The sequence below is a fragment of the Cibotium barometz genome, chromosome 13, assembly GCF_041138505.1.
Source record: "Cibotium barometz isolate CiBa-2024 chromosome 13, ASM4113850v1, whole genome shotgun sequence".
NCBI lineage: Eukaryota > Viridiplantae > Streptophyta > Polypodiopsida > Cyatheales > Cibotiaceae > Cibotium > Cibotium barometz.
The window spans coordinates 3,135,876-3,161,875 of NC_141058.1; the positions used below are offsets into that span (position 1 = coordinate 3,135,876).

Below are 26,000 nucleotides of genomic sequence, written 5' to 3' on the forward strand. Positions count from 1 at the left end.
GTAATGCACTCCATGAAATGTTCAACTGGTTCTATCGCGTTCTGGTTGGCAAAAAAAGGCAGAAAACTCGTGGTAATTTGTCTCTTAGGCGTCAAATAATGAAAACTGTTAATGCAAGAAGAACTGAAGGATACAACAGATCAAATGCTAGGGAGAGACTACGGCAGTGGGTAGCAAGCAAGCGTCGGTGTGGTTCCTCATGGGCTTAAACTCTCTGATTATAATCTTTTTGTGTTTTTAAATTTTCTAAAAGTTTTAAAAAATTATATTTATAGACATATTTAAGTCATTTTTCATTTATAGCCACCACATTTCAATTTCTTCTTTGTGCTCTACTCTCTCTTGCCCTCCCACTATCTCTTGCACTCGTACATACCTAGGCCATGCCAGAAGAACAGGAGCAAGACTTGCGGTTTTTCGATCAACTCGGCCCACTACCTGCTACAGCAAAAAGGACAAGTCTACCTATCGTAACAAAGAAAGAGGAAAAGGAGATGAGAGAAGAAGAGCGCAGGAAGGAGGCCGAAGAAGCGCAACGCAGGAAGGAAGCTGAAGAAGCAAAGCCTAGTAGAGAAGCAAAAGAAGAGCGGCATCAAAAAGAAGCCGAGGAAGGTCAAGGGCAACCACCGGAGATTGTTATTGAGGCCGACACCCTAGAACAGCTAGAGGTTATCTTACAGAACAGGGAGGTCAAGCTCTTGTCCTATGGCATCACTAAAGATACCATTGACAAAGAGTTTGCTCTTGTGAGGGCAGCTTGGGAGATAGAAATGCAAAAGAGACAGCAGCCCAAAGAGGACGCAAGGAGGGCAAGCCAAGCACAGCCACAAGCAGCCACAAGCAGCCACAACATCCAGACGTCCAGTCAAGAAGTGTGGTAAAAGAATGGAGGGCAAGTTTCGGGACCAACAAGAAGAGGAAGAGCGTGCACAAAAGAAAAAGAAGTTCAGGTCTGAACGACCACCGTGGGAGAATCAAAGACCACCACCGCCTCCACCAGTTACAAAGAAGAAGAGAAAATGGAGGCCAGGGACAGTCGCGCTACGAGAGATTAGGAAATATCAGAAAAGCACAGATCTTCTCATCCCCAAGGCACCATTCTCTTGACTGGTGAGAGAAACAATGGAAAAATATTCTGACAGGGTTGACCGCATACAGAGCACAGCTCTTGAAGCTCTTCAAGAAGCTGCTGAAGATATTGTAGTTTCTGTTTTTGAAGACTCAGTGCTGGCTATGGTACATGCCAAGAGAGTTACTTTGAAGCCTGTAGATATGTCCCTAGCCCTACGTCTACGTTTAGAGCGTAGCCTTCTACCTCAATAGGCTAACCCACTTTGTAATTCTCCCTACAAAATTTTGTAATGTTCCCAAATTCCTTTGTAGCATTTTCACACATTAATGAAAGCTTTTTGAGTTGTGTTACATTCTTTGTTGAGTCCATTTTTTTTTGTATGCTCAGTGCCAATGAACATTTCATTTAAAAAATATAAAAGCACTATACACACAGGAAAAAACACACACAAACACACACACACACACACACACACACATATATATATATACACACACAAACATATATACACACATATATATATACATATACAAATATATATACATATACACACATATATATATATATATGTACACACACACACACACACACATATATATATATATTTATATATACAAAAAAGGTAGATCTTATAAAGCCACCTAGAGACCCTTATAGAGTGCCTTATGAGCCTCAAGGCCAAAAAAATAAAAAAAAATAAAAAAACATGCCATGTGCGCTACGGCGCGTTAATCACGAGTTTGACCAGGTCAAAATGTCGATTTACGCACCGTAGCACACATGGCATTTTTTTAATTTTTTTTTTTGATATCTTTGGTCTGGTGAGGCTCATAAGACCCTTTAGGTGCCCTAACAACCCCAAAATCTTATATATTTATATAAGATATTATATATATTTATATATATCTTATAATAGCCTTAAAATCTTATAATATCTTATGTCTTATATATATATATATATCCTATATATCTTTTATATATATATATTATATATATATATATATCTTTCAATAGCCCTAGAATCTTATATATATATATATAGGTACACACACACACACACACATATATATATATGTATAAATATACATATATGTACATATATACATACATATATGTGAGTGTGTATACATCTATAAATACAATATTTTTTCATACCGCTCTAACCCAATCTCGATTACTTTTTTTAATCATGATCTCATTTAAAATGAATCCTAAACAATATTTTCTATGAACACATGAACAAAATCTTAAAATTGCGAGGCTTGAAATGGTATATCACAAGTACGCCAGGAAAAATCACAACTTACAATGCACAACAAAATTTTTTTATTAAACTTGGAAGAGAAGTTTGCATTACATCTTTTTAATAAGCTCTTGAAAGAGCTCAGGAGAGAGAGTTCTAGAGGCTGGTTTCTGGCCTAAGCTTTGGAATATATCACTCGGCTCATTGATTCCTTGAGCCTGAGAAAGGGCACAATGGCCTAAAACTGAGCCGGGATGGTTGCCCGTAAAGCAATACAAGGCAGCTTCCCTAGCTACCAAAATACATTTATTTATGTTCGAGGCTAAGGGGTTCTCCGATAAGACTGCACTAAGTGCTTTACATTTTAGGAGCTCGGCATAGGCGATCTCTGCATAGTCTAAATGAAAAACCCGCACTATGTCGGCTCTGAGGGCAGGTATGTAGTGCCAAAGAGATGTATCTCGACCCTCTGACTTTGGCCGCGTTCCTCCTACACGCATAGCAAACTTGTCCACTTCAAAAGCAGTCTGTCAACATGTCAATATAGAAGTTAGGAAGCGTGAAACGATACAACTAAAAATAATTTGCTTTACAACTAAGAAGTTAGGACATACCTCAGTTGCATCGTCACTTGCAACTAGTTGCTCATTTGTCAAGTTTATGCTTCCTTGGTCTTGAGCATCGCCAGCAACCAAGGGCATGTGTGGTTCAAAGGCAGCTACGCTCTCATAGAATTGCACATCTTGCTTTATTTCAACGAGCGCTTTGGCCACTACAACTTCCAAGGTACTGCTACCAATATCGTATGCAAGCGCTTTTGTGAGGTTGTCATCTTCAAAAGAGATTTTCACTTTTCCTTTGTCTTGACTCCCAGCATTCACGGCAATAATAGAAAGTGCCTCATCCTCGCGAAACCCGAGTGTCTTGGCAATGTCATCCAAAAACAAAAACTCTTTCCCATCAATAATGATTGGATGCAAAGACATGATAACAAGGTCTGGGACCTCCTCAAGTACTTCATCGCCCTCTAGAACTAGGTCCGGAACCGGGGACATTCTCTTGTAGAGCCACCAATGCCATTGAGGCCTCCCATTGTTCTGTAACATTCTCTTCCTCAGCATGGGCCTCTTGGACCTGCTCCATTAGCTTTACTTTGCCCTTTTCTTTTTCCTTGCCACTTTCTTTCGCCACACCCTCTTGTAACAGAAGGACCAAAACCATGTCCCAGCTCAGGAAAGAAGTGCCGATGTTGCCCATTTGTAGATCCAAGAGTAAGTCTTCCTCCTCATTTCTGTAGTCCTTTTCTGTGAGGGATTTTAAAAACCTAGATAGGCGAAATCTAAAATTCTTGTCTTCCCTGAATATGTACTTGATGAGGTCAACTGGAACCCATAGGCCCTCATCACCCTCAAACATGATGGAGTACATGCTGATGTGTTCATCCATATACTGAATGACATCTGTAAAAGCATCCGCGTGTAGATGCATTGTTGCACGCACATCAATTGCTCCCTCAAACATAGGGACGATCTCATCAACCCTATGAAGTAACTCAAGCTTTCCTAGCTGTGCAATAAGTGCGTCAAGTAGAGGTGCCATGACTATGAGTGATTGCAAGAAATAGAGAGTGTGTGATACAGAAAGGTGTGCGAAATTGAGAGCAAGTGTTAGGAGAGAATGATAATTGTCAATTGATGAAAATGAGTAAAGTATCGTTTATAAATGGGCGACCTTGTTATAAAATTTTTAAAAACTTTTAAAATTTTTAAGTACCAAAAAATTTTTAAAAAATGGTATGCGAAAGCAAGAACGTATCCTTCCATCGCAAGGTCATTTCCAATTTACTAGTGGCTCAAGCCACAGATGCTTGTGTGACCAACCTTACACTATCACAAAAAAATAAAACTTGCACAAGACCATTGAAAAACCTTAATAAGACAATGAGGCAAAAAAATTGAAATTGTATTTACTTCAATTCAAGATTACATATCCAGTGGTTATCTGATAGCTACACAGCCAGGGAAAGTAATTTCTCTACAAAGAAAAGATCGTTCCTGCCTTTTGCGCACTACTCTACCATTGATTATCAAAGCAAAATCACCACTCAGTGAGAATCGAAGAACTAAGTAGTCACGTAAGTTGGCAAGGGACCAGTCATCATTCACAGTAACATCTTCTACATCCCCACCTTGCATGGATATATGTAGCACACCCTGTTCTGTAGAGGTTGTGTCGGAGTCTAACGCCTCCCATTCTCCATTTGTAAGCTTCCATCGCCTGTAAGGAAATGCAATGGACAACTGTTGCTTGGCAATATGATAGCGCATCACAACCTTCTCAACTATTACTCCGCATCTGATGGTGTCTCCATTGTGTTGAACAACTTTTTTATCCCATGTAGGTGATAAGAAAAAAGTCAGAGCTCTCTCCCCCTTTGCAATCCATAAAGTTGGGGTACGATGTGTGTCACTTGTACGGAACAGGTACACAAAGAGGTGTAGAGGTATGAAGCAGGTTATGGTTGCTTTGTGAGATCCATATGTGCACTTCATAGCATTTTGCACCTTGCTTTCGATCTGCAAACAAGCCATGGGCACTAAAGCATTGTCTGGAATTGGCCATTCAATAGATGTGAGAGTTGGCGTAGGTTTTGGAACTAATTTTCCAGTACCATTTGCTGTCGTGGGAACCACATATGTATCCTCATAGAAGAAGATGTTTCGTGCAAGAAGTTGTGCAGCTGGACACCCTCCAAAGATTAAACTACCAAGCTCCACGTGGTATGCTTCAAAGGTTCCTGAAATTGCCTCCATAGGCTCCCACTCACTATAGTTTGAGGGAAAAATATCTACGCACAGGAACCCAAGAACAATCAAAGCAGTGCTCAGTATACCATTATTAGCACACAATTGATTTAAAAACAAGAATATAAAGTGGTGAAATAACTTACAATTTGCAGGAAATCGTTGACGTTGGTCATGGTCTACTAGTTTCAGCTCTGTTGCCTTGTAAACATGTTGGACCTTGGCTAGCTTTTTTCCATCACGATCTTGTTTGAGCTCCAATATCCGCCCTTTCCAATGGTGACTTTGTATATCAACGTATCGCTTTGACACCTTGTGGGTTCCTCTTGTACTAGGCTGCATCGTAATCCAATTCCACTTCTCGTACTGTTTGATGTTCCAGTGCCCATCCTCATCTTGACCACTGCTACAAGAGAGAGATTGAATACTGATCGGAGGCCTTCGAGCTCTAGAAGAAGACATCAGATGTATATATTAGAGAGATTATAAACCTTGATGGCAAAGGAAAATAGAATGGTGAGAAAAAAACTTAGACTAGGGAGATGTACAAAAGAGAAGGAGTTGTAGAGCAAGTTCCAAGGGCTTGGCTGTGCTATTACTGCACTTTGAAAGAGGATATTGGAGGGGGTGAGAGGAGACAATGAGTAAGATTATGAGAGCCAAAGCATTTGCAACTCAAGCTTCCATAGCTTGGCTCCACTGTTACACTCTGTAAAAGGAGGTTGGACAAGGTAGAAGGATGAAGTAAGGAAATGTAAGTGAGGATCAAACTTCCATAGCTTCTGAGAGGAGGTTGCAGATCAAGCTTCCATAGCTAAGCTCTGCTGTTACACTCTGTAAAAGGAGGTTGGACAAGGAAGAAGGATGAAGTAAGGAAATGTAAGTGAGGATCAAACTTCCATAGCTTCTGAGAGGAGGTTGCAGATCAAGCTTCCATAGCTAAGCTCTGCTGTTACACTCTGTAAAAGGAGGTTGGACAAGGAAGAAGGATGAAGGAAGGAAATGTAAGTGAGGATCAAACTTCCATAGCTTCTAAGAGGAGGTTGCAGATCAAGCTTCCATAGCTATAGATCTAGGTTTCTGAGTGAAGAGAGAGGTAGATCAAGAGGTAGATAGCTAAAAGAAGTAGTCTAGAGAGTGAAAAACGCCCTGCTATGAGAAAGGGGGAAGAGAGAGCGTTTTGGAGGGAACGTGGGAGAGAGGGATAGTGGAAAGTGAAGGGGAATGTGCATTGAATGCATGGGAACTCGTTTTTGGGCCTCTATCACTTTAGAGACCTTACTTAATGATGGCTGCAGGCTGCAGCTATCCTTTTCTATAAAAAATAGGAAAAAAATTCATATACGTTTTAAATTTTTGAGTTTTAGTTGATTTTGAAAATTTAAAAAGAGCCTATTTAGCCTATTATTCTAAGTTTGACCACTACCTTCTAGGCTCTTACAAACCATTGGTTTCAGTCCACATGTAATCTCCCTATTTGTCTATTTCTTAATCACCTCCATTAGGCAATGGCAAATTAAAGGGCCCAAAAAGACTCCATTGAGTTTCTAATGTTACAACAGGTGCAACAGGAGCTGTATGGACAAGGATATCAACGTGAATGCTCCTTGCTTGTAATGATGAGAGAACAACAGGTCTTTCTTTGGAGTTTACCTCAACTCCATCATGGGGTTTGTATGTAGTAAGATTTGGTTTAAACGTAGCGGTTGAGGCCGAACCTCTAAGATAGCTGCGCGATCAAAAAGACTGGTAGCTAGCTTGACTGGTGAGGCCTAGTTAGGGTTCACATTTCTTGGGACTTGGGATCCTTCCATTGAATCAAAATCTGACGATGTATCACTGGCCCCTAGTGTGCAGGTCCTTGTACAATGCTAAACTGGGTTCCGACTGAAGGTCTTGAGTCTAGTGTAGGCATCTAAATAGGCCTCTAGTACACACCCAGATCGTAGGTGCTATCCAAAGTTTTTCCGAAACACATTTCTAGTGTTTCTTAACCCATCTGGCACAAAAAGAATTATACTTTTTTTGGGTCAGTCAAGCGCTATAGGTGCTGGCTCCCATAGTTAAGGAAGCTCCTTAACTATAGGTGCTGGCTCCCATAGTTAAGGAAGCTCCTTAACTATGTAAAAATGTAAAATCTTGGGGTGTTATTATACAAGTTGCGTCAACACGATAGTTCTGCCACAGTGTCATTAGTGTCTTCCTCGTCTTCCTTTGCACTTTCTTCATTATTCAATAGCACTTCAAGATGAGCGACCATGACTTCTAGATCGTATCTCTATACAATCCTCTCAATATCCACCTCAAACAGCAGATCCAGATTTTCTTTCAAGATTTGCTCTTCTTCGTCATCTTCTACCCCTTCCAGGTAATTTAGGCCTTCTGCATGCAACGGTCGGTTGGCTAGATTCAGCTTGTATTTTTCTACAACCGAGATGCAGACCTTCTTTTTCCCCCTCCATATTGTGATCTTGTCTGTATCCCAGTTGTGCTTGATCCTTCCACTTTTGAGACATGGTCTTCCTAACCGAATGGGATATGCACCCACTATCTCAGTTAGTGAGAGCGTGCATCCTGACACTTTGATTTGTTCTCCCCCCTGATTATTCCAACTAGTTGGACTAATCAGCCATGCGGATCTCGAATGGAACCCCGACTGCATGTCCGTGATTCCTAGATTTTTGGTCAGGCTGTCTGATATTATATTCACTCCTCCCGATCCTCCATCCAGGATGACCCTTGCCACTATCTCCGCTCTGATCTTTATGGTCACCTTTGGAACGGATGTGTCACGGTCTTGGACTGTTTCCACATTCCTGCATTCTGCTGCTAGATTTTCCATTTCCTATACGCATATGTGCGCTGATCTCTCATTTGGTATTATGGCGTGAAGCAGCTTTTGCTTGTAGTTGGAAACTAGATTTGACATTTGATCCAGTGTGATTTTTAGTTTCATCTTGCTGAGATCCTCCCACAGGTCATATTCCTTAATGGAGTTGCTACTTTTCTCCTTGTCAGTGGGCATACCCTAGCCTCTGTACATTCTTCCTTCTTCCTCCTTTGCTTTCCTTTATTTTCCCGGACATTCCCTTGTCATCTTTCCTATCCGGGCTTCTTTTGGATTCCTTTCCACTTCCTTCCTCAAGACACTTCCGCTACTTTGGGTTGTAATTGGCTCCAGTTGGCACCTCAGCATTTCCTTTTTCTAGTTGCTCTACACTGGCTTCTTTCTTACTGTGCAATTTCTTCCCTCTTCTTGACCAGGCTTGTCCTATCCATACCCTCATCAGCATGCTCTCCCAGGGAGAAGGCTTTCATGCATGTCTACACCATCCCTTATGCACTCTACACTAACTTGGTGATTTGCTCATGGACTCTTTGATGTCTACTCACTATTCTGGCTTCTGCTTCTGTTCCATCTTGGGATTCTTACCTGTCAACGTCTTGACAAGACCTTCTGATCTTGTCCACAACCATCACCTCTAGTGGCTTTTCTTGTTCTTTTCTTTCCCCCTGGTCCACGTTTACCATGTTTACAGCTACATCAACTCATGCTGGGTTTACCTCCCTTTGTTGCCTTACCTCTTGCAGTTCACATATGGTCTGTTATTTTGAGGCCCCATTGGCAACTTGGTTGATAGCTGGGACTTGCTCTACTGCTACCTTTACATCACTCTCAGATTCTTGTTCCGAGTGTTGTAAAAACATGTCTTTGTGGTGTGGTTGTACCTTCTGTAGATAGTTCATAGCTATTGCTCCGTGATTTTCAATTGGCACTCCTCCTTCGTACGACCCTAATTTTTACACCTTGTGCACCAGACATCCGGGCTGAGTTTGGATCCTGCGTGTCCTTTGGCAATCTTGGCTAGGGCGGCCCTTAGATCTTGAACATCTACTGCCTACTTCCTACCTTTCTTTTTTCAAGTCTTTCGCTCTTCGGCATCCGACTCCTAACTGGACTCTTATTATGATTTCTTCGGAATCCAATTCAGAGGTTTCTTCCTCCTTCTTCTTCCTTTTATCCTTCTTTTTCTTCTTGATGTCTTTGCGTGTTTACTTCAAGATCCCCTCAACTCTGGTTGCTCTCGCCACCACTTGTTCTTCGAAGGTAAGGGTATCCAAATTATACGAGGCCATCGTTGTCTGGATCTTTTCCCTTAGTCCTCTCACCATGAACCACTAACTCAGTGTGGCTAAAGCAAGTCTGTTGGGCTGATCCGAAAATTAGCAGTGCTCAAAATTCAGCTACATAATCCTCTATTGGCCTCTTCTTCTGAGAGTTAGCCTGGGCAACTTTTCCAGTACTTCTATTATGGTCTTGTCTTTCCTGAATATTTTTAGGAAGGCTTTCTTCAATTCTTCTAATGTTAGGAAGTGCTGCGGACCATATTGTGCATACCAACTAGGTGGCCTTGCCACCCAAATTTATCGCAAAATACTCTATCTTTTGCGACAACGGAGCTCTAGTGGCTAGTATTGTTGTTTTGAAAGCAAAGATGTGGGAATTGGATCCTCCTCGCTCTTGCCCTTGAACTTCAGGTACTTAAGAGACATTCTTCCCGCAATTGCTGGTTCTTCTTCTTATTGAGCTTCCTATCTTCTATTTTGAAGTTCCTGGTGATCCCCTTCTTGATTTCTCAGTGGTTCTTGAATCTCTCATTCTAGCTACATGGAATCCCTTATGGGAGTCTTCTTGGATGATGCAGTTGTCCATGTTTTGCAGCTTTGGTTTGTCTACGGGCGGTACCACATTGCTCTGTTTGAGCTCCCTTCATTCTCCATGCATTCTCCATTATACTCCTATGACTTTCACGTGAACATTCCTGACACCAGCGTGTGCGTACTTCCTTTCTGGATCTATTTCAAATGGCTTTACTCTACTGACTTACCATGTAGGACTGACCTTAGAACTAGCCTCTATCTTCATGCACCCCTATTATCTAGTGTACCAGTTTCCCAGCAGAATCGCCAAAAGTATCATTGTCCGGTCAAGACCTGGAACTTACGTGGTTCCAGACCACCTAGTCGGCTCCAGAAGAGCGACGACTAATGCAACTCTATCTAATGCAATGAGTCAATGCTAGGAAATTGACCTACATGTGTGCCTAAGCTCGGGGAGTTGATCACAACTACAAGAAAGTTAGCTCCAGGGTCTGTTCTGAATCTAAACAGGAGTCCACATACAAACAGGACTACACTTAACACAAGAGTGAATGTAGAATAGACAAAGATACACATAATAAAACAGAAATAAGACAAAGACCATCCCATGTGTGATTCTTGAGTAATAGTTTGAATCATACAGTATAACGCCTTAGCAAGAGCTCTGCTCATGAACTTCTCACTCAACTCTTCTATCTTCCTATTCATTACTATTCCTCTCCTTCGGCCCAAGTAGACTCACATGATTCTCGAACTATCCAGGCAAAAACACACTCTTGCTACAATCTCAACAACGTAGACCAAGTCTTATCTATCCTCTAATCCACCCATCCGACTGATCCCCCTTTTCCCCTTTACAACCACATGTGTACTACCCATTCTTTAAGAAACTGTTACAAGTTTGTTACAAAACAAAAAGGCTTGATTTATTGCACACCGGTCAGTCCGAGCGGTGATCTGGGCGGTGGCCAAAGAGGATGATTGGGGCCGCCAACATCTTCTATTCCTTTCTAGACTCCTGAGCTCTAAGAGTAGCTTTCATGGTTCTTTGAATTTGGTCACCATTAGAGTCTTATGATGCATCACTAACATGTCTATGTCTCTTCTTGTTGCGGGATAACCTATCCTCTAGATCCATTCTCAACTTCTTCTCAACTAGAATCTGGTTTTGGAGTGACTAAATTTGCTCTTGAATGGTTGAGGGTAGAGGATTCATGAGGTGAAAGAGAGATGTGGAAAAGTAAAAGGTGCAGATTTTAAATGTAGAAATAAAAATTACTGAAATAATGATAATACTTAGCTCATTTGGTGCGAGGTTGAATAATAAAATATCACCGATGTGCTTGAGAAGTTGGCAAAATATTCGAGGTAGAGATTGAATGTAAAGATAAGTAGCAAAAATAATTTTGTTGATGTTGAATAATCAACAAAAATCTATGATTCCACAAGTCTTCAAAAACTTGAGAATAGTGCCCAAGAAATGCGTCTGACGTAGAAGATAACTAGCATAAGAACTCTCTGACGTCGAAATGATCCAAATAATTATGCATTGACGAAGTCTTGAAAAAGTCTGTTGTTTGCAGAAGAATCCTTCATCAAAATTGTTGTCCACTTGCTGAATTTTGGCTTTTGTAAAGCTCCGTCTCTTTTTCTTTTTCTTCTTTTTTTTTTTGTAGGCTATGAAGGCTTTTAGAGTTTGAATAAATATAAGCTTTTAGCTTATGTAAGGTAAGACACAAGCTTTTTTTAAAAGCTTATAATGGTTATCAGCTTTTTAAAAGCGTATAGCAATAAGCTTTAAAAGCGCATGAAGCTTAATCACTTAAGCTTAAAAGAAAAGCTTCTCCATGACTATATAACCGGTGGCAGCACGCCAGTGAGAGAGAGAGAAGACAAATCGTCAGACTTTCGGATAGTTCGTCAGCGACCCCCATCGATGGAGAGAATAGACAAATAAGAAATTTTAATTCTCCTCTTTGAAAGATAAAATTATCCTATTAATTAAGGCTTTATTTCATGATTAATGGCTTGTAAATAATAAAAAGTGATTTTCTTCAAATAGATTTATGGGCAACTCTACATCTTCCATTATGGATTTCTATCATAAGCAAGATTGAGCTTAACCCATCAATTGCTTATTCTATCCATACGGTCGGATCATGGAGAGGCTAAGAATTGGGAAAACCCACTTTTCATGAGAGAGGGTGGTTTTGGTTTCAACAGAGGTGGTTTTTAAAGAAAAGGTGACATTAATCTCTAGTCCTTGATCTTGTTCTCCATCCTATCGCTCAGAAAATTCCCATAAACCTTCCAAGCTTTGTCCAAGAGTCCTTAATCTTTTGTCTTCTTTATCCTTTGAATTTTTATGAGCTTCTCCCTATTCTTCAAGTGCAAGTACCCATAGCTCTGATACCACTGTCTCACGGGAGCTCATGTACTTCTGAAGAATTAATCAAACTCACTTATACATCAAGGATTAAACTATAGACTTGAATCAAATCGACAAGATTAAAGCATAGCATAGAACAAGAAAATAGAGTAAACATCACCATCGACACACTATTGGGTGCAATCTTCCTGCTCATGCATGTAGTTCCTCCTTTCACGACATGAGTATTTTGAGAATTGTATTTAAAATATAGCCCAAGGAGCTAATAATAGTTGTGCATACAAAAATAGAGCTTGCTTTTCCACTTTTATGAAAATAACTCAAGAACTCGAGCTTGTTCACACATTAAATGTAAAATTAAACTCTTCTAACATATATACTAGTAATATAGCAACGCCATGCACAAGCGTACATAAATAATATGTACAATAATTTGGTACATGGGTTAAAAAATAACTCATATACGAAATAATAATATTCCGAGATGATATTGACAAGATCCTCCATTACGTAACGCATGCACTACTCATCACCTATCTCACAAATGTAAACACATTATTTGTTCCAATTGATTGCTATCTCCATAATCATTAATTCCAATATAAAATGTTGATAGGCACAAACACAACATACACTCACCACTTATTACACTACGATGAATCATTATACACATCATCTAACATGGAATGTATTACCACTTATTACACTACGATGAATCATTATACACATCATCTAACATGGAATGTATTACCACTTATTATACTTCAATTAGAATGACACATCATTTGCATAAACCACTTGTTACGCTTCGATCGTGTGCAGTTGTCTAGCATAGTCCACTTGTTTCACTTCTACCACACATAGTCGTCAAGCATGGCACTACTTGTTACACCTTAACAACATACACCCTTCAAGCATGGTCTCAAGCTATACCAATAATATTAGCAAACTAATATTTAATGCAGGGTCACCCACAAATACCAATTCACTAGCATGGCACGCTAGCGTTCAAGCGTCCCTGTTCAGCTAAAGGGTGGACACATTAACATTTAAAAAGACCAACGCTTACAAAGAAATCATCTATACCATGTCCAAGAGAGGTTCAAGCCCTACAATGCCTTCCACAATCTACACACTTTGTTTTCCAAGCCAAGTATCTCAAATCCAAGTGGTTGCAGCACATACATCTCCTCCTTGAGAGAAATGCTAACTACACATCTATTTGCAATATATCAGTCCCACTAACCCCATGAGAAGCCAAGGTTAATACTCCAAGACTAGTACTAGACGAATAGTCAATCTAGCTATGAGGATAAATGACTCTTGAAAGTCAAACCCTTTAACCTGTGCAAAACCCTTCACCATGAGCCTTGCCTTTTATTTATCCAATGTACAATTAGACTTATATTTGGCCTTCCAAACCCACTTGTTTTGGTGACGTGCTGGCAAATAAAAAAATGTCCAGTCAGATTCCATGTAGAATAGTCAGATTCCATGCAGAATGGCATTCACCTACAAAGGTGGTGGCCTGACTTTCTACCACTGACCTAGATGTGATAGGGTAGGGTATGTAGGGCGTAGGTTTTTTTAATTAAAAATTATATATATATAACATAAAAAGAAGCATGAGGGATTTTTTATGTTTTGTTTTTGTGTGTGGATTTTTATAAGACTTTTTTTCTTTTTGAGAAAATAAAAAAGAAAAAAAGGAGATTGTTTGTGTGTGTGTGTGTGTGTGTGTGTGTGTGTGTGTGTGAAGAAAATAAATAGGAGATTTTAATTTTTAAATTATATTAATAATTTGAAAAAAATAAAAACAAGGAGAGATTTTTGAAAAATGAGAGAAGAGAAGAAAATTGTTGGGGGGGAGAGAGAAGCATGTAGGGGAGAGGATGAGCTTAAGTTCCTTGCAAGAAAACACACACACAAAAGTAGACAAGCAAACAAGAGAGATGGATGACTGAATTTTCTTCTATTCTCTTCTCTTCTTGTGAGACAATGATAAACTAAAGAGATAAGAGTACATACTATAAAGGAAAGTACTCTCTTATTTTAAAATACAATGATTGGTCCACAATGTGAAACTCTAGTACACCAAAGTAGTTGCCACATAACCTATAAACCACTGGCGGCATATCACCCATAATCGACAGGATTTTCCAGCCAAGAAAAGGTCAAGTTTTCTGTATTTGTTTTCAGATTTACATCATTCTAATAAAGCAAATACACCATCCGTGGTGGGGGCCCTACAGAGGGTAATTGGGACCCAATACTGTGTCCTCTCCATCTCCCCCTTCTCTCTCTATTTTCTGCACATCTCCTTTCAGTTTGTGCGTTGATTCCGTCTCGAAAAGAGTGCTGATTTCTGAGTTTTGAAGTACCGATCCTTCTCCGAAGCTTCCGCATATTACAAGAGTAGGCTCTTATTTTTTACCCTGCAACTTGGTAAGACATGTTGACAACCCTGACTCAAAACATTGGTAGACACTCTAAGCTTAACCAAGGGTGAGGCGTGTATTCAAAGCCCTGCTTGAGATGACTGTTCTGAGCTTAGGGTGCATGGCAGGATGCAACTGGAAGCTTGAAGGACAGATGTTTGGCATGGGGCCAGTTTTCCTGTGGATATGGGAGGACAAATTCTTCAACACATACAACTGTCTACTACTACTTATAGCCAGCTACTATGATCTAGGGCTATTGCTCCAGCTTTGCACTAGGAGCTCTTGATCTTGGATGCTAGGGCTAGTAAGAAACCTACACAGGTTTCAATTCTACTCTTTATATTTCATTTGAACTGAGTGCATGAAGAGCAGGTCACTGGGCATCACTTGTCCACCTCTTTCTGCTGAAAAAGCCACACCTCAACTTCTATCGGTGGAGTTCTCCAGTAAGGGCAACCTGCGGAAAACTGCCCTCTTCTTGTCCATTTCCTATTTGTGCGCCCTTGGCATGAGCTTTCCGCACCAACCTACACCAACAAGAAGGAGATTGGGAATTGGAACAGTAAAAGAAACACTACAATTTACCATTGAAAGATGTTGGATTTTGCTGTGAATGAAGAAAAAAAAAATACAAAACAGAATTTTAGCTCTGAACATTTTGAAATAAAGGGGTACCTTTCCGCATGTTGGACGTTGGTTTCAACATCGTCGGTGCAGGCGAACTGCAGGGAGGCCACGCACACCACGCGCTCCGCCCCGCCCATTCACCTCTTCACAAAATATACACAAGAAAAGCCTGCTTCTGCTTCCTTCCAGCAACGAGAGCTTGCGCGCACACAGACACTGACGGACGCACAGAGTAGAGGGCTGTTTTTCTTGAAATATATTATTATCAATTATATTTGAGCCCACCATAATAAAGTTTTGGATTCCTGAGACCAGAATCTCAAAGGCGTCTTGGTTTTGTGGTCGCCCAAGACACCTTTCAATCTCACATCATTTTTTATATTTAATATAATAACTTTGTTTGAGCAGAACATCCCTCTCTCCCCATGATCCACCCGAGTTCAAGTCCCATCTTTGCTCGTATATGCCCTTGTGTTGCATTCTACCGACGTTAATCTCTCTCTCTCTCTCTCCACATGGGCCAAGGAGGCCATGTATCACAAGGACAAGGTTTTGTTCCATGGGATTGTTGACGTGAATATGTAGATCTTAAGTTAACATGCCACATGTGATTATGTAAATCTTAAGCTAACATTCCACCTAGCACATATGGACACATCATACACACCATGCACATACAAAGCACATCTAGATCTTTAAGTTAGCATGCCACATCGCACATCTAAACATATCATACACACCATGCACATCCCAACATGGATATACTATACATATCATGAAGCATGGCTCCATCAGTCATGTTCATGCAATTATCCTTTGTTAATAGCTTATTGTTACTTGTGATCTTTTTAGTTTATGAGCTTTGTAATTCTAGCTTCCACATATTTCCTAATTCTTTTTCAGAGTTCCTCTTATAGCTGTTTAAATTTATAGGGTCGCGTGGGTGTAAGAAGACCATTCCTTGCATGCACGTACATGGAGATGGGGTTCTATTTAAAATTATAGGGTCAGGTGGATGTCAGAAGACCATTCCTTGCATGTAAATACATGTAGATGGGGTTTCATATACCAAAACATGTTCATGCCTAAATCCATGTTATTAGAGATATATGTAGTGTTGACGCTCTCAAGGGTGTAAACGTATGTTTGAGTTGTATTATATAACCTTCCATAAGATACAAAACTTAATCATTTTTCTAATGCAATGCACACTTTTCAAATGTTTTTGATTCTACATTACATTTTCTTTTTTATATTCATATATATGCCACCTCCAATTTTAATACAATGAAATAAACTTCATTTTGAATGGTAATTTACTTTTCATGTGACCTCTAAAGTACTTCAAACATTTTTTCTTAAAGTACTTGAAACAACAATTTATTTATTATATATGGACCAAGTTGCATTAGTAAATATATACAAATTCTATGAGGAAAACTTTATGATTAAAAAAAAGAAAGGAATGACAAGCATTTGTAATAAAATTCTCCATGATAAGTAGGTGTAGAATAAGATAACCTTTATGTCTACATTGATTAACTTTGGGGGATTTGTAGGACGCCCATTGATTAATTTTGGGAGATTTGTAGGACACCCATGCTTGACAATCAATATGTAGGACACCCATGCTTAATTTTCCAAGATAAGCACATGTAGAATAAGATAGCCTCTATGTTCGCATCTATTGACTTTGGGATACCCACGCTTGACAATCTGGCAAAACAAACTAACCTATGTTACTTTTTGTATAGTCTTTTAATACTTTTAGATAAATACTCACTTGCACTCTCTTTGTTTAAACTTTATAATTTGCAACTCTTTGGAATGTTTGATTCCTAGAGAGAGAGAGAGAGAGAGAGAGAGAGAGAGATCTTTTAATACTTTAAGATAAACACTCACTTCCACTCTCTTTGTTTAAACTTTATAATTTGAAACTCTTTGGAATGTTTGATTCCTAGAGAGAGAGAGAGAGAGAGAGAGAGATCTATAAATATACAAACTCTTTGAGACCCCTTGATCGATTGTAATAATTATTTTCTAAGCAATTCCCTTTCACACTAGACTACTTTAAGCACTTCTCTTTCATGCTGAATTACTTTTTGAGTAATTCTATTTGTTTATGTCTACTCCTCCATGGGCTCTATTATAGGGCGTAATAACAATTTTGGCAATGATGAAGATGGTATGGTATTTCTTCTTTGTAAGAGATGGAAGAAGTCCAAGATTAAGATGGTATGGTATTTCTTCTTTGTAAGAGATGGAAGAAGTCCAAGATTAAGAGCACAAAAGGTGTGAGGAAGAGGAGAGACAAGCTAGGCAACCGTTAGTGGGTGGTTGGCAGATGCTAGCAGTTATAATAATTAATACACTCATTGCTTAACACTTCCACATGCTCAACCTCTTGGAAATGGAAAATAATGCACACACCAATAGGTGTCTTTTGCAATTCTGTGTATGTATTGTGTTCGCATTATTGTGTCATAGTGTGTTTATCTTGTTTTTGTAGGATGTTTTGTCTTGCAAGATACAATTGGATAAAACCATGATGTTTTTAAATAACAATGAAGTATAACGTAAATCAAAGCTTTAAGTATTTTCAAGCTTGTATTGGTTGTAATTGGTCTTTCATTGCTATTTTAGGTATCAATATGAGAGAGAGGGAGGACATGAAAGTCTTGAGCCAAAAGTCAAGCAAAAGAAACAAAAAGAAGTCCTATTAATCATCTATTAGAGCTATAATGCCAAGCATCATATACATCCATTTCAAAAGTGAGGTTTTATTTTTGGGCTTTGGTTTGGATTTGCAAAACTCTAAGAGGGACTCTACCCTTTTCGATACCGTCTCTATGAGTTGCTCAACTTTAATACATTCATTTCAAAAGTGAGGTTTTATTTTTGGGCTTTGGTTCGAATTTGCAAAATTCTAAGAGGGACTCTACCCTTTCTGATGCTATCTCTATGAGTTGCTCAAACTTTGGCTGATTTTGTATTCTTCTTCTTTAGTTACAATAGAGTTAGTTCTTATGCGATTCTTATCTTTGCACCTTTAAGCTTGTTCGACTATTGAAGGTGAAAACTGCATGATTACCTTGTCGTGAAACTTTGGCATATGCTAACTCCCACTCGAACATTGGCATGGGCTCTAACTCGTTGGTCATTTAAATATCGCTTTTCATCTCCATCTTTACACCATCATCCTTTAGGTAAACTACCTATGTGGTTTGCCTTAGTTTATCTTCCTCAATTAAGCTATGATTTTAGACTTGATTTGGTCTCGCAAATCATCCTAGATCACTGTGTTGATGTTTATAACTATTTATATTTTTTTTGGGGGGGGGGGAGAGAGTGAGAGAGAGAGAGAGAGAGAGAGAGAGAGAGAGAGAGAGAGAGAGATGATGGTATTGACATCCGTAAAGGTCAAGTATGGCGTGTGGAAGAGAGAGAGAGAGAGATGATGATGGGAACATGCAATTTTTTGACAGTGACTAAACTCAGACTAGTAAGGTTAGTCACTTACATTATTGTACTTTAATCTATTGAAAATAGTGGCTAATCCTAGACCAGCAGGGTTAGCACACATTATGATGTACTTAGTTGATGTTATGTCTTCATTGAGGATCGTTGCATTTTAGTTGATGTTCATGGTTTATGGATTTTTTCATTGCACTTTGGCTGTCATGTTTACCCATCATTAAAATTTCCTTTACGGGTGCACCCTTTCATCAAAAATCAACCCCTTCACCCCTAGTTGCCTCCCCTGTAGGACGTGCGAGTTTTGGATGCTCAACATCACACCTAGGTGCCAATGATGACTCACCAACAACAGACCGGCTAGTAGGGAGGAAGTCATAGTCGTCACCAACCAAACCAACACCAACGTTACCATTAGCGTGACATTGAATGTGGAGCTCTAATAGTAAGCTATTAATAGACAATTGCACAAAAATATTGTGAAGTGTAGAAGAGAATATATAAGTAGGCAAGGTGTTTCAGGAAGGATTGGAAGTTGGGGAAGTCTTTCATTGATTATGTTCCATGTCCACATATACCACAATAATGGGCATGAAAATATAAATATACTAAACTTGTTGTGAACACAAGTTAAGACTAGTTGGAGATGATTTGGTCACCTTTTGATCATAGTAAAAGTGATACCAGAACTCTACCAGAAGTCACCTCACAAAGTGACCTTTCACTTACATTTTTGATACCCCCTCATAAGTCCAAATTGAATAGATATTACATTAAGTATTAGTTCAAGTTCTTTTAAATTTTCTAGGAGTAATGACTAAATAAGAATACATGCAACATTAACTTATGTCCTACAATGAATAAGATCAATCTTTTCTAAACTTATGTCCTACAGTGAATAAGATCAATCTTTTATATACTTATGTCCTACAATTGAGCACACTTTTATATACTTATATCCTATACTGAATAAGATCAATCTTTTCTCTGATAAATTGAACACGTTTTTTTATATACTTAGTCTTGACATAATGAGATATCAAGCTTAGCTAGTGCAGATATAGATAACACCTCCACACTTATGCCACTAGCATAAGGTTGGAGGTGACACTCTCCACTGTCACCTCCACACTTAGTCTTGACATAATGAGATATCAGGCTCAACTAGTGCAGATAGCATGGGTTGGTGAGATTATGGTTAATATGTCACCAGCTATATGGATCTTGTATGTTTTATTAGTAGAGTACTTTCCCTTACAGTATGTGCTCCTATCTTTATGTTATGGTTATAGAGAAGTAAGAAGAAACAAAAAAAATCAGCCTTGCAAGGAGCTTAAGCTCACCCTCTCCATCGCATTCATCTCATGGTATCAGTGTGTTGATTCACATAATAAGATTAAGAGGCAAGCAAAGGAAGTGTACACAGGTAAGGGTAACTCTATCTCTTTCACTTTGATTCAAAAGAAAATCTCAAGTAGTAGTAGCTAGTCAAGGATAATAGTGTTGGTGGGTGAATAGCCCCATAGTTCACCGCCAAACAGATGTGTAGTGGCCTCACCTTTAATGGATGAATGCATCATGAGCCAACGGCCTTTCATTGTAATAAAACATTTGCAATAGGTAGTACTCAACACTGAGCAGAGAGGGACAAAAAGATAGTTAAAGGATAGAAGAGAGGGCTTGTTATTGCAGTTCATGTGAGATACAAGTGAGACTGACATTATGCAGTTGGGAGGAATTAGAGAGAGAGTAATGCGTTGTGAGCAGTGGGCATGTTACTAGTTTGCTAATGAAATGAGTCTTGTAAGGAATGGACTGTGGTCTTTACTAAAATGTATTCAAACTATTTGCACATTGAGCTCTATATATGTAATACCCTGAGTATAACCATATACATCGTGTGGATTGGATTTTAATATTGTGAGCTTCAATTATGCATTGTTGTGGGCATGTAGATGAGCACTGTAGTTCACATATCCAAGTCTTCCTTGCACTATGAATAGTAGTAGTTACTCTTGACTCGTATTCGAACTCATTCCAGATAGTCCTCTGACTCATTTAGACAAACCTCTAGAATGTATCTAGTTTATGCATGGTGGCACATTTTGCCCACTTATGGCATTGAGCACAAATGCATAGCTTAGCTAGATGATGCTGGCTAGGTGGTCTAGAATCACTACAGTGTTAGGTCTTAACCAAACATTAACACTTTTGGTGGTGATTTTTGACGATCATGTTGGGGATATCTAACTCATGGTGGGAACTAACTAGCTGGGGATATATAACATGTGGGAAAGCTGACTGCTAGGAATCTAGGAAGTTAGAAGTGCCAGGAGAAACCTACATAGGAAAGGCAGAGCTGAGTGGAGTGGTCTAATCATGTCTTGGGAGTAGTAAAACTAGAGTAGGAAAGGCAGAGCTGAGTGGAGTGGTCTAATCATGTCTTAGGAGTAGTAAAACTAGAGTAAGAATACCTTAGCAAGATGAAGCTCAATATCACTCTAGATCTATTCTTGAACTTGGTGCCTAACAACATCTAAAATTTGCTCCAAAAAATAGTGGCCAACAGGAGAAGCTGATGGAACTTACAAGGTTTGATGCTAAAGCCTCAGATATAGACATTAGGAGTTTGGAGAAGGTACAAGATTGCAACACAACAGTTCTTAAAGTGACAAAATATAAGAAGATAATTGGTGTCCCAAGTAATCCTGGATGGAGGATCTAGTGTTAACATATTATCGGGTAGCCTAGAAAAGAAGTTAGGAGTCACAACAATGCAACCAATCCCATGCCAAATCAGGATGGCATACCAAAGGAGAGTCCAAGCAGTTGGCATTGTTCGAGGATAAGAGATTGAGATATTGGGATGTAAATTCCTTGTGGACCATCCTAAAGATGATAGAATATATCAAGAGCCTATCACATGATGTTGGAAGGTCATGGCTCAAAGTGGATGTGAAATGGATTATCTTGTCGTATGATCCGAAAATCCTGACACAGTACAACCAAAAAACTACCAAGAAGAAATAAAAGAAGAAGAACCAAAAACACTAGAGGATGGCAAGAGGAGCCAACAACAATTATTGCATTCAAACAATAGGGGATGTAAAGGGGGAAAGGGCACACTTCAGGATGTAGTGACAGAGATCAATCTGGGTGGTGTGATCAGGAGCCTTGCATGGTCAAATTCAGTGCCAAATTAACAAAGTCTGATCAGGAGCCTTGCATGGTCAAATTCAATCTGGGTGGTGTGATCAGGAGCCTTGCATGGTCAAATTCAGTGCCAAATTAACAAAGTCTGAAAAAAGAACTTCAGAAATTGTTAACTTCATCTCACTTTCTTAACATGGTATAAGAGCAAGGTTTAGATAAGCATATATTGGGTATTTTTATTTTTAGAATGTCGATTTATCATGGTTAGTGTATAGATAAAAATTTATGGCACACTCATTATTTTGTGGAGGCTACATCATTTGGAATGCTGAGAACAAGGGGGAGCTACCGTCATCAACAATTTCACGGAGTTGCTGGTGGTTGAAAATAGTATTTTCTAGTATGGTTCAAGTTCAATGTTATATTGTTTGGTTGCAGTTTATGTTAAGATGCCAATGGATTTGGGCAAGTTGGAGGGTGCTTCAATGGGAAGCACTATGTTGCTGCAAATTATTGGTTGTTGTTTTTGATGCTAATAAAGGGGCGAGCATATGGTGAAAACTTCATGGAAGAAAGCACAAAGGAGTGCATAAATGGGTGCAAAAATGAAAGCTTAGACAGCACGCTTATGAAAAGATAGTGAATCTAAAGAAAATGATATCTTCTACACCCATACTTCAAATAGCCCAACTTTAACCTTATCTTCCATGTTTTTATGGCTCACCCTAACCCCCCTTGAAACACATCTAACAAGAGATTACCTGGTGAACCGCAACAGTCGTTGAGGATCTTTCCAATGGTTTGGATCTTCACATCCTGAAACTGCGATATTTTCTTGGTATAAGGTGGTGAGATCACCTTATGGCATTTTGCTCTTACAGAGACAGTAAGGCTTGAACATGTTGTCCAAGTATGGTATGATAGGCTGTAAGCCTCGGTGCCATTAGAGTAGAACACTAAGCTTTCCATAGCTATAGGCGAGCCTTTGGAGGACCCCACTATGTACAGGCACATAGTGAGTAGTACCTTGATCTACATGATCATTGTTAGGCCAGGAAGCCACACTTGGATGTGGCTTGATGGATTATTAGATATAGAAAGTCCACCATTGATTTTGGACTTTTCTATAAGGCTGGTAAAGAGAGACAACTGCATGGGTATACATATGTTGATTGGGATGGTAGTGTTGTCTTAGACAAGAGATCTACCAGTGGCTTTATATTCTCTTTTGGGAGTACTTACTGTGAGTTGGGAGCACCAAGAAACAATTGATAGTTACCTTATCAAGCATAGAGTTAGAGTACATGGCTGTTATGATAGCTTGTGAGGTAGCTTGGTTTTAGAAGCTACTTGGTGATTGGGTGAGCCCATAGATAGGGCCGTTGGCATTCATTGTGACAACATGAGTGACACATAGCTGGTTAGTAACACAATCTGTTATACTAGGATAAAGCACATTGAGAGATGTATTATCATTCATGAGGTAGGAGGTTCTAACAGGTGATGTGTTGCTAGTATATGTCAACATAGAGGATCAAATGGTGGCTGACATCTTCACAAAGGCACTACTAGGTATAAAGAAGCTTTGCAAGTTTAGAAGCTTACCTGGAGTGGGAGTGTGTAGAGTGAAGCTCGAGGAGGAGTGTTGGGATATCAAGCTTAACTTGTGCTACAGACATTGATGATAGCATTCACACTTACACATTGATGATGTGATAGCTTTCACACTTACACCGCTAGCATGGTTGGTGAGATTATGGGTGATATGCCGCCAGTGGTTTATAGGTTATGTGGCAACTACTTTGGTGTACTAGAGTTATGGCATAGTTATAATGCTAGCTCATATAGTTGGGTTCACATTGTGGACCAATCATTGTATTTTAAAATAAGAGAGTACTTTCCTTTATAGTATATACTCTTATCTCTTTAGTTTATCATTGTCTCACAAGAAGAGAAGAGAATAGAAGAAAATTCAGTCATCCATCTCTCTTGTTTGCTTGTCTACTTTTGTGTGTGTGTTTTCTTGCAAGGAACTCAAGCTCATCCTCTCTGCATGCTTCTCTCTCCCCCAACAATTTTCTTCTCTTCTCTCATTTTTCAAAAATCCCTCCTTGTTTTTATTTTTTTAAACTATTAATGTAATTTAAAAATAAAAATCTCCTATTTATTTTCTTCACACACACACACACACACACACACACACACATAAACAATCTACTTTTTTTCTTTTTTATTTTCTCAAAAAGAAAAAAATTCTATTATAAAAATCCACACACACAAAAACAAAATATAAAAAATCCCTCATGCTTCTTTTTATGTTATATATATATATAATTTTTAATTAAAAAAACATACGCCCTACATACCCTACCCTATCACATCTAGGTCACCTGGTAGAAAGTCGGGCCACCACCTTTGTAGGTGAATGCCATTTTGCACGGAATCTAACTGGACATTTTTTCATTCGCCAGCACGTCACCAAACAAGTGGGTTTGGAAGGCCAAGTATAAGTATAATTGTACATTGGATAAATAAAAGGCAAGGCTCATGGTGAAGGGTTTTGCACAGGTTAAAGGGTTTGACTTTCAAGAGTCATTTATCCTCATAGCTAGATTGACTATTCGTATAGTACTAGTCTTGGAGTATTAACCTTGGCTTCTCATGGGGTTAGTGGGATCGATATATTGCAAATAGACGTGTAGTTAGCATTTCTCTCAAGGAGGAGATGTATGTGGTGCAACCACTTGGATTTGAGATACTTGGTTTGGAAAACGAAGTGTGTAGACTGTGGAAGGCATTGTAGGGCTTGAACCTCTCTTGGACATGGTATAGATGATTTCTTTATAAGCGTTGGTCTTTTTAAATGTTAATGTCCACCCTTTAGCTGAACGGGGACGCTTGAACGCTAGTGTGCCATGCTAGTGAATGCTAGTGAATTGGTATTTGTGGGTGACCCTGCATTAAATATTACTTTGCTAATATTATTGTGGTATAGCTTGAGACCATGCTTGAAGGGTGTATGTTGTTAAGGTGTAACAAGTAGTGCCATGCACTTGACGACTATGTGTGGTAGAAGTGAAACAAGTGGACTATGCTAGACAACTACACACGATCAAATCGTAACAAGTGGTTTATGCAAATGATGTGTCATTCTAATTGAAGTATAATAAGTGGTAATACATTCCATGTTAGATGATGTGTATAATGATTCATCGTAGTGTAATAAGTGGTGAGTGTATGTTGTGTTTGTGCCTATCAATGCTTTATATTGGAATTAATTATTGTGGAGATAGCAATTAATTGGAACAAATAATGTGTTTACGTTTGTGAGATAGGTGATAAGTAGTGCATGTGTTACGTAATGGAGGATCTTGTCAATATCATCTCAGAATATTATTATTTCGTATGAGTTATTTTTTTACCCATGTACCAAATTATTGTACATATTATTTATGTACGCTTGTGCATGGCGTTGCTATATTATTAGTATATATGTTAGAAGAGTTTAATTTTACATTTAATGTGTGAACAAGCTTGAGTTCTTGAGTTATTTTCATAAAAGTGGAAAAGCAAGCCCTATTTTTGTATGCACAACTATTATTAGCTCCTTGGGCTATATTTTAAATACAATTCTCAAAATACTCATGTCGTGAAAGGAGGAGCTACATGCATGAGTAGAAAGATTGCACCCAATAGTGTGTCGATGGTGATGTTTACTCTATTTTCTTGTTCTATGCTATGCTTTAGTCTTGTCGATTTGATTCAAGTCTATAGTTTAATCCTTGATGTATAAGTGAGTTTGATTAATTCTTCAACAAGTACATGAGCTCCCGTGAGACAGTGGTATCAGAGCTATGGGTACTTGCACTTGAAGAATAGGGAGAAGCTCATAAAAATCCAAAGGATAAAGAAGACAAAAGATTAAGGACTCTTGGAAGGTTTATGGGAATTTTCTGGGCGATAGGATGGAGAACAAGATCAAGGACTAGAGATTAATGTCATCTTTTCTTTAAAAACCACCTCTGTTGAAACCAAAACCACCCTCTCTCATGAAAAGTGGGTTTTCCCAATTCTTAGCCTCTCCATGATCCGACCGTATGGATAGAATAAGCAATTAATGGGTTAAGCACAATTT

The 26,000-nt window shown here is 39.0% G+C and overlaps 1 protein-coding gene across 1 annotated transcript; it reads right to left on the reverse strand.

Moving 5' to 3' along the window:
- Positions 1-14,509: 14,509 nt before the first annotated feature.
- On the reverse strand, positions 14,510-15,459 carry LOC147632277 (N-carbamoylputrescine amidase-like). Its single transcript, XM_086807088.1, has 2 exons — positions 15,287-15,459; positions 14,510-15,138 (listed from the first exon to the last, which is right to left on the reverse strand). Exons 1-2 carry the CDS (start codon positions 15,373-15,375, stop codon positions 15,039-15,041), a joined length of 189 nt encoding a protein of 62 aa, XP_086663214.1. The 5' UTR covers positions 15,376-15,459; the 3' UTR covers positions 14,510-15,038.
- Between the last annotated feature and the right edge of the window lie 10,541 nt (positions 15,460-26,000).